Source organism: Saccopteryx leptura, chromosome 11 (assembly GCF_036850995.1).
Source record: "Saccopteryx leptura isolate mSacLep1 chromosome 11, mSacLep1_pri_phased_curated, whole genome shotgun sequence".
NCBI lineage: Eukaryota > Metazoa > Chordata > Mammalia > Chiroptera > Emballonuridae > Saccopteryx > Saccopteryx leptura.
In genome coordinates, this window is record NC_089513.1 from 35,606,341 (window position 1) to 35,625,146 (window position 18,806).

An 18,806-nucleotide genomic window follows, 5' to 3' on the forward strand; every position below is an offset into this window, starting at 1 on the left:
TAGGAGAAAACCACTTTTAATTGAAAAATAAAGTAATACATCTCAAATAAGACTGTTTAACAACATACACTATAATTTGTTGAGGAAAATTGCTTTCCTAAGTGGTACTGTGAAATTTAAGTATCAATACAGTTTCCCTCCTTTATTCTGACTCAGCAATAAGCATATTCAAAATCAGGACTTCCTCATGAATTAAACTGTAAATCTGTAAAGCCTATTCCTATTCCTGACCACTGACAAGAGGAGATTTTAAACAAATATTTCCATACTGAGGAGATGCAGATATTAGCAAATAAAGGCAGTATTTTCTTCATGAAAAAGCTTATATGAAAGACACATAAAACTGTTACTGATATTGAAATAATCCACAAAATTCAAAACACAATTTCATCAAGATGACCTCTACTACAATTTTCTTTTGAAGAATTTCTCACATCAAAATGGTTTAACCTGACATACTGGGAAGTATTAAACTTTGAAAGAAAGTACTAAAGTTATTGCTTTAAATTGGAAAAACCCATGGTCAAAAGTCTCTTTTTAAAGAGTTAAATAGCTATTCTTACAATTACATTCATGTAACCACAGAGAGAATGTTCCAAGCACATAGTAAACATCACTCTTGCGAATGACAGAACAAAGGCAATTAGTTCATTAAGATGTATGGCTTTTTGGTGACTGTTATTACTACCCATAAATAAACTCATTACTGTTTGACTGAAAAAGGTTTTTTACAAAACTTCACTTCCAAAATTAACATTTTTATTAAACCAAGTTAAAAAAATGTTCACTGTAGAAAATTCAACAAGGGTTTTAACAAAACCAAAATATACCTTTTTATACAATATATGTATATATTAGCAGCAAACTACTTCTGAGATTTTATGTTCATTTTGTTATTTATTTTAAAGAAAACATAAACAATGTATATTAGTATGGAATGTGAACTAATCCACTCTTTATCATTTATTCTGTGATTTGGGCCTTCTAGTATAACTTATTTTATCATTCTCATTAATGAATACTAAGAACAAACCCAGTTTGACTAAAAAGTACTGAAACAGAGTGGCTGGTAAAGTGTGTCTCCCTGCTTCATTGTCACACATTATCTCTGAAAACACATGAGCACCATATAAACAGATAATTGTGTATGTGTGTAAACTCAATTTTTAAGGTGTAATAATATACAAAATGTTAATCAAATCAGATAAACACCAATCTCATATTGCTTATCTATTTTTAAATCTTAATAGAAACTCTGTATATAACCTGATAAACTGCATGCATATGTGAGTGTATCATACAAACACATCTTAAGTTTTGCTTGAATTTCCCAACTGAGATGAAGCCAGACTTCTCACTTATATATGTAGAACATACAACTGAATCACCAACAGAAAGTTTCTAATAAAATTTCTTCTTAGCTAATCAGAAATACTGGCTATTGAACATTCTGAAGCCAAAGACCTATAATTCAACTTAATATACTTTAGTCTTATAAATTAGTTAGCCAAACAAATAGGATTTGAAACTACTAACTGCTCATCAAAAAACAAAAATTTCTCTTGATACTTCCTTCTAATAGCAAATTAAAGAAAAATCTTTGCATTGAGCTTTTATTTTTTAAACAGTTAAAATTATTAAAGTAATCTTACTAGCTTTCAAAAAATACTAAATGTTATATAAATACCATGTTCTTATAGTTGAATTCTTCAGCTAGAATCTGTATTTAAAATTTTTCCTTTGGATTGTTTCATTTAGCACTTTAAGTCTCTATTCTGCAACTCTAATAACAGGCTCAGATCTGTCAGTTTTACGTCAAGCACATCTTTCAGCATTTGCTACTGTGTTTTCCCTGTGTACAGTAACATCAATGGGAGAAACTGCACCAAATTTCAAAAGCAATATAATAAGGAAAAATTCAAGAATATGTAATATAAAAAACATAAAGTACAACAAGGATTCCCTTTTCACCACTAATCAAATATAATCCTTTCAGTGCTTTTAAAGAAAATGTCTTAACACTCATTTTTTAACTTATCAAGAGAAAGAAATTTTTAGATGGGCCAATTTTATTTTTCAACTAAAACAATGGACGGAGTTCTGTACTTTTGTTAATATACACATCAAGTGATTGAAATGGTGACCTCATGTAGTTTTCTCCTTAAAGATGGCACTTGCAGGTATAAAGATGCACAGATGTCCTTCAGATGTTTACTTGAAAAGATTCTTCAACAGCAGTTTGATATTGGGTTTCCTCATCTAGCTGAAGATTCTAAAAATAATAACATTAACATGTCAATATTCAATACTTTGCCCAATATATATTACACATGTTGACACACACTATACATAGCTGAAATAATTTATATTACAACATATATCCTTTAAAAATATAAGATTTAAATACATGAAATTTAATACAAAGTTAAGATTAATTATAATTATTTAGGATAACTGATAAACAATGAAATAATAAACAGAGAATCAGCAGAGAATGAAAGTTGAAAGTTAAAAGTATCTTATGATAAATCATTAATTCAAGGTATAGTTAAGGCTGACCCATATTCATAAATTTTGTGTGATCTCTAGAAAACAATGACACTGTCTGAGGTAAATTCATTTTAAAGAAAATAAACATTTATTGAATCAAAAGAGTTAAGTAACAGCTTCTGAACCACCATCTCAAGCTAGAAACTATAGCTCACTAAATCTTTGTTATACTACTGCTCCTTGACCTAAACAATTCTATTTGCTATTATATCCTGCAGGTTTGCTTTAGAATAGGCTTCTACTTGACAATCTCAAATTATTAAAATTACATATTGTTCTATGGCAAGGTAAAATCTGCCAACTAGAAAGTGGTTCAGTAAAAAATGTTTTTATTTTTTCAAATGCAGTTCTCCAGACACAATAACTTTTTATACAATGAGAATGTAAGAATATAATTCATAAAAATGTTAAAATTATCATTGTAAACCTGAATTTTACATATTAGAATTATTTTGAACTAGTACGGTCAAAAATGTAAATTTCACAAAAATAAATATTTATCAAGAATGCTGTAATTTCAGCATTGGAAGGCAGAGAAAAATGTAAATTTTGGTCATAACATTGTCAGAATTGCACATGCCTGTGCTTATCTAACATGGAAACAAGTATCAGCTATTCTTTGTCAGGATTAATTTTAAATTAAATAAGTTTTAATTCATTCTAGGAATAAAATGCAGTACCACAATAGGTAAAACAAAAGCCACATCTAATTTTTGTAAAAAATTATCATGACACATTTGAGAAGCAGAAATTAACCCTCTGTTTTGCTGTGGGGATCCATTTTTACACTATGTAATTTTCCTCACTTACCCAGTTAAAGCAGTCAACTAAGGCCAAAATCTACCATTCAACCTGGCTTTACTTGATAATTAAGCTCCTTCATTTTTAAAAATGTATCTCATACACTAGGTATATCTATTTTAATGTGTTTAACAAGCAACTTACACTACATAAAAAAATATATCCTCCTTCATCTGTTGTACCAATTTTACTTCTCTTGCAATTACAGTTTTCCCTTACACAGGTTTCATATAAATCATTTTGTTAACCTGAGGGTTTGCTCTTCCTCTATTAATTATCTCTCTAGTACAGGTGTTGGACAATATATTGAACTTTCTACCAGTTCCATAAGCCAAAACAGAACTTGCTCAGTAGTACATATACAGTATGATACAACAGCTTGCCTCAAAACTCAAGTCTAGACTAAAAAAGTTAACTTAATTTGAATACTTAAAACAGTATTTTCTTAATCTTGAAGAATTCACTTACCACAAATTCTCCATAATCAAACTGATGTCTCTGATTTAGATGACTAACGAAATTTCTAGTAATCTGGCTAGGATCTCCCCAAGGAAGAGACACACAAATAGGACACGTCTATGAGAAACAGTGTTTTAAATAAAATAAGAAAATGAAAATAAACGTTATAATTATTGAAGATATTAAAACACAGGCTTACATTACCAAAAACACCTACATGAAAAACATTACTAAGGGCCAAATTCCAAGACAAATAATCAACCAAATAATCTAACACAGAATTAAAAGAGAGATCTTATACATTCTACTACTTAAATCTCTAATTATATAACTGTTTCAAAAAACACCACATCCAGTCTTTAACAATATCAACTGTAATGGTAGTTATTATTAACCAATATTATAATCTCATTTGAGCCATACAGTGACTGTGATAATTATTATAAGCTTTATTTCATATATAAGTAAAATGAAAGTGTAGTAAACTTTAAATTGTATCCCTCAGCTTTTAAAAGAAATACATATTAAAAAAATAAATGGATGACATACTGAAATGAAATTTTAAAAAATTAACTGGACTCTAGCCAAAGTCTATGCTATATTGAACATAACAGAGAAACAAATAAAAATTTTCTGATGCAATATAAAACAAATAAAATCTATTAAATATGAGGTTTTTCCTAGAGACATCTTTGGCACTGTATTTGTTTAACAGTAACTGACCCTGTAGTAACGAGCAAGGTCGATGGTATGTCTTCCTTAGGCTATGAGAGCGTTTAAGGACATCCTCAATAGTTAAAGGCAATTTCTCTCACAGTATTTTTCTAGTTCATTCACTAAAACTGCTTAGAAATATCTACAATCCTTATTTTATTTATAAGATTTCCTTCTATTCTTATTTCTGAAGAAAATATTTATATATCAATGAACAGCTGAAAGGGAAGAATCTCTTCTAGCTCAATTTCGACTTTTTCATTCACAATTGAAATTACTTACCTGTGAGTCATATTCCAAATGAGGAGCTATAGGATCATTAACACGATATTGTAATCCTGCACTCTGCACTATCTCCTTAACTCATCAAAAAGGTCTCACCACTTTCTTAAACACCCTCAAAACAGTATAAAAAAGAGATATATGCACCAAAAAAAAAGTATGATTCCTTTCCTTCCTTGCTGTATGAGTTCATATACTAGATTCTTCAAGGATATAAATTTAAAATACCTAGGGCTTTATTCTTACTTATAATTTTCATCTACAGCAGATCCATCTGACCAGATCAAGCTGACTGTGTATAGACCATGAAACTAAGAAGCCCCAATAGAGCTGTATCTTGCCCTTCCTTGGTGATGAGCCCCTGTTCACTTTGTTATTTCACTCTTCTTCATATTATTTACCTACATAACCTTCACAGTATTTCCCTTTTTTTTTTTTTTTTTTGTATTTTTCTGAAGTTGGAAACAAGGAGGCAGTCAGACAGACTGCCGCATACGCCCGACCAGGATCCACCAGGCACGCCCACCAGGGGGCGGCGATGCTCTGACCATCTGGGGCGTTGCGACCAGGGAGGGCCATTCTAGCGGCGGAGGCTGAGGCCATGGAGCCATCCCCAGTGCCCAGGCCAACTTTGCTCCAATGGAGCCTTGGCTGCGGGAGGGGAAGAGAGAGACACAGAGGAAGGAGAGGGGGAGGGGTGGAGAAACAGATGGGCGCTTCTCCTGTGTGCCCTGGCCAGGAATCGAACCTGGGACTCCTGCACGCCAGGCCAACGCTCTACCACTGAGCCAACCAGCCAGGGCCTAAGTATCTCCCTTTTATAAGTTACTGAAATCACATTTGTGCTCCAATCTTTCATCTTTTGTTGACAAAAATCTACCTTACAATAAAGCCCTTTTCAAATTTAAATCAAACCTGTTGCACAAATGAGGTAAAATAAGTGAAAGAGCATACTTTAAGCAGAAGACTGTCTTAAACATATGTACTTACCACAGGAACTATCTGAAATAGGTGATTACTGTTACAGTGATCCAGTAAACGCTGTCTAGTAAAATTTGATTCTTGACACAAGGGACACTTAAAGGTGGGATGCCCAGAAGAACTAGAAAACAATTTTAAATGAAGTATACTTAATTTGAAATCACAAATCACAACACAGAAATAATGCTCTCCTGTCTTTAAACTAATTACTGTAAATTTATTAAAAAATTATACTTAGTAAACTATTTAAGAATCTCTAATTTGGGAAGGAAATGTTGTGTTGTGTTTTCAATAAATAATCTACATATGATAGATGCTCCCAATCTCAATGTACAGAACTGTTACTGTCTCAGTGTATTTTTTCACGGTATCTCTAGGTCAGGACTAAAACAAATCCAGATAGTCCCTGTATTAAGCAGTTACGTCCAAACACCTTAGTTAAGTAATTTGTGTAGGGCCAACAGATTCTTTTTTTCTTTTTAAGACAGACAGACAGGAAGGAAGAGAGATGAGAAGCACCAACTCATAGTTGCAGCACCTTAGTTGTTCACTGATTGCTTTTTCATATTTGCCTTGGGGGGGGGGGGGGGGAGTGCCTCCAGTCAAGCCAGCAACCCCTTTGCTCAAGCCAGTGACCTTGGGCTCAAACCAGCAACCATGAGGTCACATCTGCGATCCCATGCTCCAGCTGGTGACTCCCTGCTCAAGCCAGCAACCTCAGGGTTTCAAACCTAGGTCCTTAGCATCACAGGCCAACAGTCTATCCACTGTGCCACTGCTTGGTCAGGCTGTACCTTAAATTTTTAAAATATCCTGTGGTGTACCAGTTTGAAAACCCCCTATCTAAGAACTTAATTTTGAAAAGACTTCCATTGGTATTTTTAAGTATCCCAGTTTCTGAGAACCTAACATACAAAATTCCTAAGAAAAAGTGAAAAACAAAAAAGCACTGATCATCAGAATAATTATTTCAAAACATTTTGAAGATCATGCATCGCTGGTTTTTAATACCTCTGAATTTTGGCAAGGGACAGTTCAATATTGACAACTGTACCTAAATTATGCATGAAAGAAACCTAACCACAGTGAAAGAGGATAGCTAAAAACTCTTCTAATTTAGAGTGATCTGTAAAAGCAGTAATTACATCATTTATTTCTACATTAGGAAGCCCTAGCATTACGGCTGGTGATTTAACTGAATTAAAACATTTTTAACTTAAAAACCTATTATAAAGTAATAGATAGTTACTAAAGTAGCAAGATTTTCAGAAGCTTACCTTGTATTCTCTTGGTAAGTTTCTATGTTATCAGATGTGGATGTTTCACTCCTATTACTTTAAGAAGCACAGTGTGTAAAGTTATTACCTCAAATTAATACAGCACATTATAGATTCATTTATTTGTACTGCTAATAAAAATGACTGATCCAAATTTGTTTGAAAAGCCTGAACCTCAAATCTTTCTGAACAACAAAATACATGCATGGCATTAATTACTTTTAAATAAATTCTGATAAGACTCCTAACTGTCCTTATTCATGTCCTTCAAAATTAATTTATGCAGCTACTAAAGTATAGAGAATATAGAATTTTTCAGAATTACCTTAAACATTCATGATGTATCAGTATGGTATAATACATGTATAGTTTTTATATAATCAAATATTCTAGGCATACATGCTCAAATTTTTTCACTGATGAGGTATGCAATCATAAATTTGTTTTAAAGCACTTTAAAATCAAAATTAATGCCCTTTTAAAACAATGTCTCTTCCATTTCCTATTACAATTCTCTATTTCCCACTATTACTCTCATACCATTCTAGTCCTTCCTTTTTTTAAAAATTGATTTGAGAGAGAGGAAGAGAGAAAAACATCACTTTGTTGTTCCAATTTATTTATGCATTCATTGGTTGATTCTTGTCTGTGCCCTGACCAGGGATCGAACGCACAAGCTTGGCCTATTGGGAGGATGCTCTAACCAACTGAACAATCCAGCCAGAGTCATTCGAGTCTTTCCTAATTTTCCCATATCATGTCTGGGCTATTACTGATAGCTACTCATTTACTCCAGAAATGGATGAATAGGTTCAACAAAAGAATCTACTACTGACACTATTTTATCAATTAAAAATAGTTATGTGAGACAGCCTCAAAATAAAGGCTTATACACAGCAAAGGAAACAAGTGGAAGGGCAAAATATGGAATAGGAGAAAATATTACAAGCAATGTTTCCAATAAAGGGTCAATATCCGAAATACATAGGGAACTCCTACAACTCAATAGCAAAGAAACTAATAACCTAATTGCAAAAGGACTAAAAACTTGAATAGAAACTTCTCCAAAGATGATAAACAAATAGGCAACAGGCACATGAAAAGATGCTCAACATCACTAACCATCAGGGAAATGTAAATCAAAACCATAGTAAGGTATCACACCTCACACCTGTTATGATAGCTTCTTTTTTTTTTTAAAGACAGTGTTTGTGAGCATGTGAAGAAATTGGAACCTTTGTACACTGTTGGTAGAAAAGCAAAAACAGTGCAGCTGCTACAGAAAATACTAGTGAGGTTCTTCAAAAAATAAAAACAGAACAACAATATATCTAGCAGTCCCACTTCTGGGCATTTATCCAAAAGGACTGAAATCAGGACCCTAAAGAATTGCAGCACTATTCACAATAGCCAAGATTTAGAAACAACCTTGTGAAAGGATAAAGAAAATATAATGGAATATTACTATTCAGCCTTAAAAGAAAAAGAAACCCTGCAAATGTGACAGCATGAAAAACAAGATTTTTTCTATACAGCAACAACAACAACAAAGTGACAGCATGAATAAACCTTGGGGACATTATACTAAGTAAAAGCCAGTCACAAGACAAATACTGCCATGATTCCACTTATATGAGGTATCTAAAATAGTCAAACTCTTTAGAAGCAAAGAATAGAATGATAGTTGACAGGGGATAGGGGAACGGGAAAGGGAAATGAATTGGTAATCAACAGGCATAAAACTTCAGTTATGCAAAATAGGTTCTAGAGATCTGTACAACATTGTGCCTAAGGATAATACCATACTGTACACTTAAAAATCTGTTAAAAGGGTAGATAGCTCATATTAAGGGTCCTTACTACATTTTAAAAAATAAAACTATGTATGACTATGTCACTTCATGATCAAATAAACGGTGATATTCCCCAAAGCAAAGTTTCCAAAATACTAGAGTACAGTGGTACCTTGAGATACGAGCAGACCAACATACAAATTTTTTTAAGATATAAGCTGTGATTCGGTCCATATTCTTGTTCGAGATCTGAGGGAAATTCTGAGATACAAGTCGTGATTCGGGAAGCTGCCCCTACTTGGCGTATTGGCGCACGGGTCCAGTATCAGCAGCACAACACCAGCATCTCATTCTTTCTCACGTGTTACCCGCAGAATCAAATTGAATCTTGTGCGCTGTACTCATTCTTGCATCATTTTTGCATTTTTTGCTAACTTTTTTTGTGTGCTATCATGGGACCGAAGAAAGTGAGTGTAAAGGACAGTGGTGAGAAGAAGAGAATGGTATCAATAGAAGTATAAAGCAAGAAATAATAGAAAAACATGAGCGTGGTGTATGAGTGACTGAACTGGCAAGGCTGTACAACCACAATACATCTACAATTTGTATCATCCTTAAACAAAAGGATGCCATCAAAAGCACAAATCCAGCGAAAGGAACTACAATTCTGTCCCAATTAAGGACAAATATCCATCAAGAAATGGAGAAGCTTCTGCTGGTGTGGGTGAAAGAGAAAGAGCTAGCAGGAGATACAGTGACAGAGACTGTAATATGTGAAAAGGCACGTATTATTTACGGTGACTTGAAGAAGAAAGAACCATCAACCTCAAAAGAGGCAGCAGAAGATATGTTTAAGGCAAGTCACAATTGGTTTGAAAATTTCAAGAAGACATCTGGCATCCACTCAGTGGTGAGGCATGGTGAAGCCGCAAGTGCTGACATGAAGGCAGCTGAGGTGTACATCACACGTTTTACTGCGCTTATTGCAAAGGAAGGCTACATCCCCCAACAAGTGTTCAACTGTGACGAAACAGGATTGTTTTGTAAAAAATGCCCTGGAGGACTTTCATCACCGCAGAGGAGAAGCTGCCAGGCCATAAACCCATGAAGGACCATCTGACCCTTGCATTGTGTGCAAATGCTAGCAGTGACTGTAAAGTAAAGCCACTGCTAGTATATTATTCCAAAAATCATCGAGCCTTTAAGACTCACAAGATTCTTAAAGAAAAACTGCAGGCTATGTGGCGCGCCAATGCTAGGGCATGGGTTACACAGCAGATTTACGGTAAATCTCGTCTTTGGTCCTACAGTGAAGAAATATCTTCAAGAAAATAAACTCCTGATGAAAGCATTACTAATCCTTGAAAATACTCCAGCCCACCCATCTGATATTGAAGATGACATTCTCGATGAGTTCAAATTCGTGAAAGTCCTCTACCTCCCACCCAACACGACTTCAATCTTGCAACTTATGGATCAGCAGGTCATTTCCAACTTTAAAAAGCTTTACACAAAGCACTTAGTCTGCCACTGCTTTGAGGTGACTGAGAATACAAATCTAACCCTTCGAGAGTTTTGGAAAGATCACTACAACATCATGATATGTTTACGCATTATTGACTTGGCATAGCAAGAGGTTACAAGAACCTTGAACTTGGCATGGAAAAAGTTATTAGCCTGATGCAGACAGGGACTTCAAAGGATTCGAACCAGAGACCGAGACCGAGGTAGAAGCGTTGGAGGAGATTGTGTCCCCCGGAAAGTCAATGGGTCTGGAGGTAGATGAGGGTGATGTAAACGAGCTCGTCAAGGAACATGAGGAGGAACTCTCAACTGAGGAGTTTCAGGAGCTACAGATGATGCAACACACAGAGCTTCTGCCAGAGATTAGTAGTAAGGAGGAGGTAGAGTCAGAGGAAGTAATTTCTACAAGTGAAATTAAAGACATGCTGGCAATGTGGGAGAAGCTTTCAAGTTTCATTGAAAAGAAACACCCAGAAAAAGTTTCAAATGGTCGTGCTTCAGCACTTTTTAATGATACTTGTTTGTCACATTTCCATAACATTTTAAAAGTCAAGCAAAAACAAACCTCTATTGAATAAACAGATTTTTATTCAAAAGTCCTGCAAGTGAAAGTGCCAAAAGTGGAGCCAAAAAGGCAAAAACAGGTGATGATTAAAGGAAAAATACGTAATGTTAAGCTTAGGTTAAGTTAAGAAAGTGCATTTTTTTACAATTAAATTTTTGTAGTTTCATTTTAAGTAAAGAAAGTGCAGTTTTAGTTTTGTTTAAAGTAAAAAAATGCAGTTTCAGTTTACATTTAGTGTTAAGAAAGTGCAGTTTTAGTTTACGTGTCTACAGTGCCTGCATCCCTTCCTCCCTCCCTCCCTCCTCCGCCATTCACCTCCATTACCCGCACTCGTCTGTCTCCAAGGTAAGAATACAGTACTAAATAACACTTTTTTCTTTTAGTTCACATATTTTGTTATGCATTGGTAAAGTATATATATATATATATATGTGTTTCTTAATTAAAAACATGTGTTTTTTCATAATTTAGGACGGTTTGGGGATATTTCACAGGGCTGGAACGGATTAAACCTATTTCAGTTATTTTGAGTGGGAGAATTTTTTTTTTTTTTTTTTGGTATTTTTCTGAAATTGGAAACAGGGAGGCAGTCAGACAGACTCCTGCATGTGCCCGACCGGGATCCACCCGGCATGCCCACCAGGGGGCGATGCTCCACCCATCTGGGGCGTCGCTCTGCTACAATCAGAGCCATTCTAGCACCTGAGGCAGAGGCCACAGAGCCATCCTCAGTGCCTGGGCAAACTTTGCTCCAATGGAGCCTTCCTTGGCTGCGGGAGGGGAAGAGAAAGAGAGAGGAAGGAGAGGGGGAGGGTGGAAAAGCAGATGGGCGCTTCTCCTGTGTGCCCTGGCCGGAAATCAAACCCGGGACTTCCGCATGCCAGGCCGACACTCTACCACTGAGCCAACCGGCCAGGGCCTTAAGTGGGAGAAATTTGTTTGATATACGAGTTGACTGACTTACGAGCTCGGTAACAGAACAAATTAAACTCGTATCTCAAGGTATCACTGTATCTCATTTCTAGTCTTTTTAGAATATGAAGAAAAAGGTCAAGTTCTATATTTATATGTTTTACAAAACAGCAAAAAGTATTTTCAATTTTGAGTAAAAAAAAATATTTGCAACACATGTAATAAAGGATTATTCTATAAAATATATAAAGAGCATGACCAGGCAGCGGCACAGTGGATAGAGTGTTGGCCTGGGACACTAAAGACCCAGGTTCCAAACCTGGGGTCGCTGGCTTGAGCCTTGGCTCATCTGGCTTGAGCAAGGGGTCACTGGCTCAGCTGGAGCCATGTGGCGCAGCTGGGTCAAGGCACATGAGAAAGCAATCGATGAATAACTAAGGTGCCAGAACTATGAGTTGATGCTTCTCATCTCTCTCCCTTCCTGTCTGTCTCTCTAAAAGGAAAAAAATATATATGTGTCTCTGTGTGTGTGTGTGTGTGTGTGTGTGTGTGTGTGTGTCACACACCAGATTCCTTAATAGTTATTTAGCTACTTAAAATGTTTAACATCTTGACCCGGGTTCGATTCCCGGCCGGGGCACACGGGGGAGGCACCCATTTGCTTCTCCACTCCCCCCCTCCTTCCTCTCTGTCTCTCTCTTCCCCTCCCACAGCTGGGGCTCCATTGGAGCGGGGATGGCCCAGGCGCTGGGGATGGCTCCTTGGCCTCTGCCCCAGGCGCTGGAGTGGCTCTGGTCGTGGCAGAGCATCGCCCCCTGGTGGGCAGAGCGTCGCCCCTGGTGGGCGTGACAGGTGGGTCCCGGTCAGGTGCGTGCGGGAGTCTGTCTGGCTGTCTCTCCCCATTTCCAGCTTCGGAAAAATGCAAGGAAAAAAAAAAAATGTTTAACATCTTGAAGAAAAAGCTATTAGGAATATAAGACGGCTTGCAACTTTCATTCTTTCAGTCTTTGTGAAGAGGTGTTTTTGGACTAAACTGTATGAGTTTACTGATACCCAGTTGTTAATATTTACAAAGAGTCAAGATTAGTAGGAAAAGCCTGAAAACAAACCAAGTAATTTCCAAGGAAGATAAAATAGAAATGTGTTTTAGTTTATCTTAATAATTACATGCATCTTTCTTTTCTGCTCCTCCTCCTCACTTCTAGTGGCTAAATAAAACCGTAAAAATAGTCTTATATATTAAAAGCAGAATTTTATTGTTATGAACTAGAAATGGCCTTAGTAAAACAAATAACACTGCTATATAATTACCATGAGAAACTACCTGTGCAAATGCAATAATTTTGTTAAACATCCTCCAACATTAGTTTATAGTAATAGTTCTACTCTGAGTGATCTGATTGAAATTGGTGCTAGTTCATTTTGAATCACTCAACTGAAAGTTATACTACTTATAAGTATGGAAAAGGGGATTATAACCCATCCCTGCATATTCAATATCATGTAGAGTGTGCCCAGTAATCAGAAAGTACAATAAATACATGTTGAATAATGAATTGGTCTATGGATATTTTCTGAAATATTGACTGCTGAGATAGCTACACATAAATACCACTTTAAGAATTACCATAACCATAAAGTTCAGAGTTTTTGGTTTCTTTTTTTTTTTTCACTGTATTTATTGATTTTAGCAAGAGATAAAGGGGGAAAGAGAGAAGGTGGGGGGAGAGAAAAAAGGGGGGAGAGAAGGTGGGGAGAGAGAGAAAAGGTGGGGGGGCAGTCAGGGGAGAGGGAAACATTGATTTGTTGTTAGAGTTCAGAGTTTAAATCACCCATTTGTACTTATGAGAGAATACTACAAACTATATTCTAAGAAAACACAGGTTATACTCTGAGGTGGTTCTTTTAATTTGTTACAGAGAGGTCCTTATTAAAGTAATGATGCTTCGTAAGATGCCACCAAAACCTACTCAACTATTAATTACACCATATGGACCTACTCTTAATCAGCAATGCTTGACAAAGAGCAGAAATTTTAAATTCTCCAAAATCAAATTTATCAAAAGTCTATCTGCTAGAAATAATATTCAGGGAGAACTGCCTGCATGTATACCTTGTCCATTTGACCATCACACCTAGATTAAGCCAGAATATCACAGAAAAGCCCCTGAAAGAAAAGCTTTAAAAAAGTTGCAATAATGCCCTGGTCGGTTGGCTCAGTGAATAGAGCGTTGGCCCAGCTTATGGACATCCCAGATTCGATTCCTGGTCAGGGCACACAGGAGAAGCAACTATCCGCTTCTCTGCCCCTATCTCTCCCCCTTCTCTTCCTCTTTCGCTTCTCTCCCTCTTCCCCTCCCGCAGCCAGTGGCTTGATTGGTTCTAGTGTGGCCCCAGGTGCTTAGGATGGCTCAGTTGGTCAAAGCACATCAGCCTCAGGCACAAAAAATAGCTCAGTTCTTGAGTATCGGCCTCAAGTTGGGGTTGCCACGTGCATCCCGGCCAGGGTGCATGTGGGAATCTGTCACTTGTCTCCCCTTCTCTCACTTGAAAAAAAAAAAATTACAATAAGGTATGATAGTCTACACTGAAGGTCTTTAAAGTATAGCCATATGTAACAAGAGGAAAGTTAGGAGATACTTATTTCTCAGACTCCTTTTGAGAAAAAAATTGCCTTAACTGACTGCATCCTCTCCAACTGCCCTCTCCAGAGTTTTCTTTCTCCAAGTTCTGTACCTACTTCCTCCCCTTCCATTTCCAGTAGACCCAGAGTATATCACTATTCTTTGTGATTTCCTATCACCTCACATAGTATACCTGGTACCCTACTCTTTGAAGAGAGTCCCTTTACCAAATTTTCCTCTAACTACCTAATTTAAGAATACTATCTGTTTCCTGCCAAGATTCTCACTATATTCTCTTATATTTCTTACCATTAAAAAAAAAAGAAAAAAAAGTCTTTTCCTTCCTTCACCAATCTACTTTCAAAAATTTAAACACAAACTCAATTTTTCCATTGCAATTAGAATTTTGTATAGGATATACATATGAACAATCCCATATGTTTAGTTGGAGCACTAAAGACAGTTCTATGAAGAGGAAGAAGTTCTAGAGTTCAGGAAAGATTTCAGAGTAGCTAACTCTTGGTTTAAGTCTTCAAAGAGAAGGAAAAGTCCACCAACTGGCAAAGTGTGGATTGCAGTGGTGAGGAAAGGGAGCACTATTGGTAAAAGTATGGAAAGAGTGATGATGATGATGATGATGATGATGATGACAAACTAACATTTACCAAAGAAGGTACTATTCAATATGCTTTACTTGTATTAACCTATATATTGACTATTGAGTGACCCAATGAGGTGCTAATAGTATCTTCATCACCACCTACTTTTTTTAAACAGATGAGAAAACTGAGGTACAGTTTCTTGCCAAAGTCATACTATTTCTAAGTGACAACGCCTGGGCCTTAAGCAGTCTGGCTCCAAGCCTTTATTTTTATTTATTTTATTTTATTCTTTTTTTTTTTTTTTGTATTTTTCTGAAGCTGGAAACGGGGAGGCAGTCAGACAGACTCCCGCATGCACCCGACCGGGATCCACCCAGCACGCCCACCAGGGGGTGATGCTCCGCCCATCCGGGGCGTAGCTCCGTCGTGACCAGAGCCACTTCAGCGCCTGGGGCAGAGGCCAAGGAGCCATCCCCAGCGCCCGGGCCATCCTTTGCTCCAATGGAGCCTCGGCTGTGGGAGGGGAAGAGAGAGACAGAGAGGAAGGAGAGGGGGAGGGGTGGAGAAGCAGATGGGCGCCTCTCCTGTGTGCCCTGGCCGGAAATCGAACCCGGGACTTCTGCACGCCAGGCCGACGCTCTACCACCGAGCCAACCGGCCGGGGCCTCCAAGCCTTTATTTTTACCCACTAAGTTATATTGCTTCTCAAGGATGGCAAGGGTAAACACAAAGAATTCAACATAGCTAAGGTATAAGATGCAATGATGGGAAGCCAAGAAAGATAAAGGCTAAAAAGAAAGGCAAGTGACAGATCAGAAAGGGCTTTAGAATAAGAAATTTTGTTTTGTAAGCCAGTTGTATTTAGATCATGATACCCATTAAGCATCTTGACCTCTCTCCAGAAAAATGCACATAAACAAAAATTTAGCAGCTTAAGTCATTTAGAGCCTTTAGCAACCCATGGAACCTTGAATGAGAAAGACTGTTATGGAATCATGGGAAGTCACTGATAAGGTACAGGGAGAAAGGTACAGGACAAGGAGAATAATCAGAATGGCACTTCTGAAATACCACACTGTAGCAAGAGTATATAGGACAGATTAGAGGACCACTACCTAAAGGACTGTTGCAATAAATTCAAGTGAAAGATGATGAGGGCTTGAGGTAGGGATGTGACAATAGAGCTAGAAAAGAAAAGCACAGATGAGAAATAACTATTAAGAATCAAAGGTATCTATGACCAATTAGATCTGAGGAGGAAGAAGGAAGAAGGCACATCTCCTAAGAAAATTCAGTCATTAACAAGCAGTGTGTAGAATTCATATATATTAAGAACTATGCTAAGAGCTGGAGATACAATGTTGAACCAGACAAATACCATCCCTGCACTTAAGAATAATCTCTTGAGTTAATAACAAATTGTTGAGTAATTTCAATATAGAAGTATAACAACAAAGCAGCGAAAAGGGATGAAGGAACCAAAGGGATTTTTAAAAATCTCATGATGAAGTGACCAATTTCATCTAATAACACTAAGTCAAGTAAAATGAGAACATGAAAGGATTTTGTAGACTAGGCAATCAGAAAATTACTAAAGACCTTTACCAGAACAGTTTTAACTGAGGAGGAGCGAAAATGCCTGGCTATGTATGAATCATTAAATTACCAAAAATTAGCAGCATGTGAAATGAATTACAACTAAAATAAAATGTTAAGAGTCTCTGCCTAACACCTGGGGCCTTTCTATAATACTGCCTATACTGCCTTTCTTGATACAATTGTGTTTGAGCTTGCTATTGAGTTTTTAAAAATTAAACACTTCAGTGCTAGGGATACATGCAGCAATGGTAGTAAAGAAAAGGAAATAACCCAAAAATGAGGATAGTAGTTACCTCTGGGGATGTGAGATTTAGATGGTCACAGGCTCAAAAGGAGATTCTAAGGTCCTAAAAATATTTTAGTTTTTTACTTGAGTTAGTGGGTAAGTAGGTATTTATCACTATTTTTTAAAACCCACATGCATTTCGGCCATTCTTGAAATACATTTCATAAAATGTCTAATATACATAAATCTGAGACAATAAGGTACAATCAAGTCAAAACCTAGTTTTTAAAAAATTGAGACTAAAATAGAAGACTTTAATAGTACCAGGTGTACTATTAAATAAAATGTCATGTACTTTCACATGACATCTTATTACCAGAGTAAAAATCTCAAACAACTGTATTCCTTAGGTAGCTAAAATGATTCCAGATTGTAAATACATTACTAAAATAAATTTTTTTCTAATTTTTAAATAATTTCAGTTGCAGAAAAAAAACAGCCTTCAGCTCTGCCTGATGAGTGGTGGTGCAGTGGATAGAGCATCAACCTGGGATATTGAGGTTCCAGGTTCAACACCCTAATGAGAACAAACTCATCTGGCTTGAGCACAGGTGGCCGATTGGCTTGAAAAAGGGCACTGGCTTGAGCCCAAAGGTCACTGGCTTAAAGCTCAAAGTCACCAGCTTGAGCAAGGAGTCCCTAGGTTGGCTTAAACTCCTGCCCTGTCATCATGTCATATATGAACAAGGCATACAAAGCAATCAATGATCAACTACAGTGACGCAACTACAAGTGGATGCTTCTCATCTCCCTCCCTTCCTGTCTCTGTCTCTCTCTCAAATAAATAATTTTAAAATAAGAAAATAGCCTTCAAAACTCAAGCTTATTTTTAATTCAAAAAAGTGTATATTTTCCTAAAATGATTTTTAAATAATACAAGCTTAAGTATATAATAAAGTTGATCTACCAGATGTAATCTTACATGTATCAAACTTCTGAATGCACAAATGATATAGTTCTCATACAATTTCACTTTAAAAACACAGACACACAAACAAAACATACCTTATCATATAGTTCCCAAAACAATTTCCATTTCAACTATAAACATTCTCTTTTTAAGAATAAATCTTACTTACCTGTTCCCTACTGAATCTTGAGAAATCTGAAAGTTTGGAATGATAGCAGAAACACCATATTCATCTTGATACTTCTTACAAGATTTGTAATGATGTCTCATGCGATAGAATTTAATCTGTAAATTATTAATTAAAATGTAATATGATCTTTATTTTTGTATCATTCTTCAATTTTTTTAAATTTTTAATTTATTGTGCTAACATGGTTTCAAGTGTCCTACAGAATATAAGACCCTCAACCCGCCACACCATGCCTCACCCTAAGCAAAGTCTCTTTCCATCCCCATTTCACCCCCTTTGCCCGCCCTCCTCCACCTTCTTCCCCCCTTTCCCTTAGGACTTGTGACTTTTAATTGAAAATGGAACCCACAAGAGTTGAGACACTGTCAAAAAGAGAAAAATAGATAACTAAATATTCCATTTAAACAAAAGGTTCTTGTTAAGTAAATGATTATATTCTTAATATGTTTCTGTTAAATGCAGAGAAGAGCCCATCAGTCTGTAAACTCACTGCAAAAACAATTTTAGACTTGAAACAATACTACTAATTACTGTATAGACAAAAAATAAAAGTACTAAGATGCCTCATGGTATAGGGTATTTCTTTATTCTTTTTCTACTGCAACTTGGAAGAGTTAGAAGGCATTTTAAAAGAAGTACATTCCTCAGTTAACACTTGGAACATTTCTCAGTTTCTCAGTGAGGAGTAGAGCCAAAAATCTCTCAAGTGTATTTTCCAGCTTCACTTCTTTGTGCTG

General features: G+C 36.4%; 1 protein-coding gene across 5 annotated transcripts in view; it reads right to left on the bottom strand.

The window, feature by feature from the left end:
• RNF138 (ring finger protein 138) overlaps nt 1–18,806 on the bottom strand; it is a 27,122-nt gene continuing 8,316 nt past the window's right edge. For 2 of the 5 annotated variants that reach the window (XM_066353359.1, XM_066353363.1), the window contains exons 4-8: nt 18,049–18,164; nt 7,065–7,121; nt 5,797–5,908; nt 3,820–3,927; nt 1–2,272 (exon numbers count right to left, since the gene is read on the bottom strand). In XM_066353359.1, coding sequence (XP_066209456.1) covers nt 2,204–2,272; nt 3,820–3,927; nt 5,797–5,908; nt 7,065–7,121; nt 18,049–18,164 — 462 coding nt within the window. In that variant the 3' untranslated portion in view covers nt 1–2,203. The remainder of the gene's footprint in view (nt 2,273–3,819; nt 3,928–5,796; nt 5,909–7,064; nt 7,122–18,048; nt 18,165–18,806) is intronic. The other 3 variants (XM_066353360.1, XM_066353361.1, XM_066353362.1) reach the window with 3 other exon arrangements.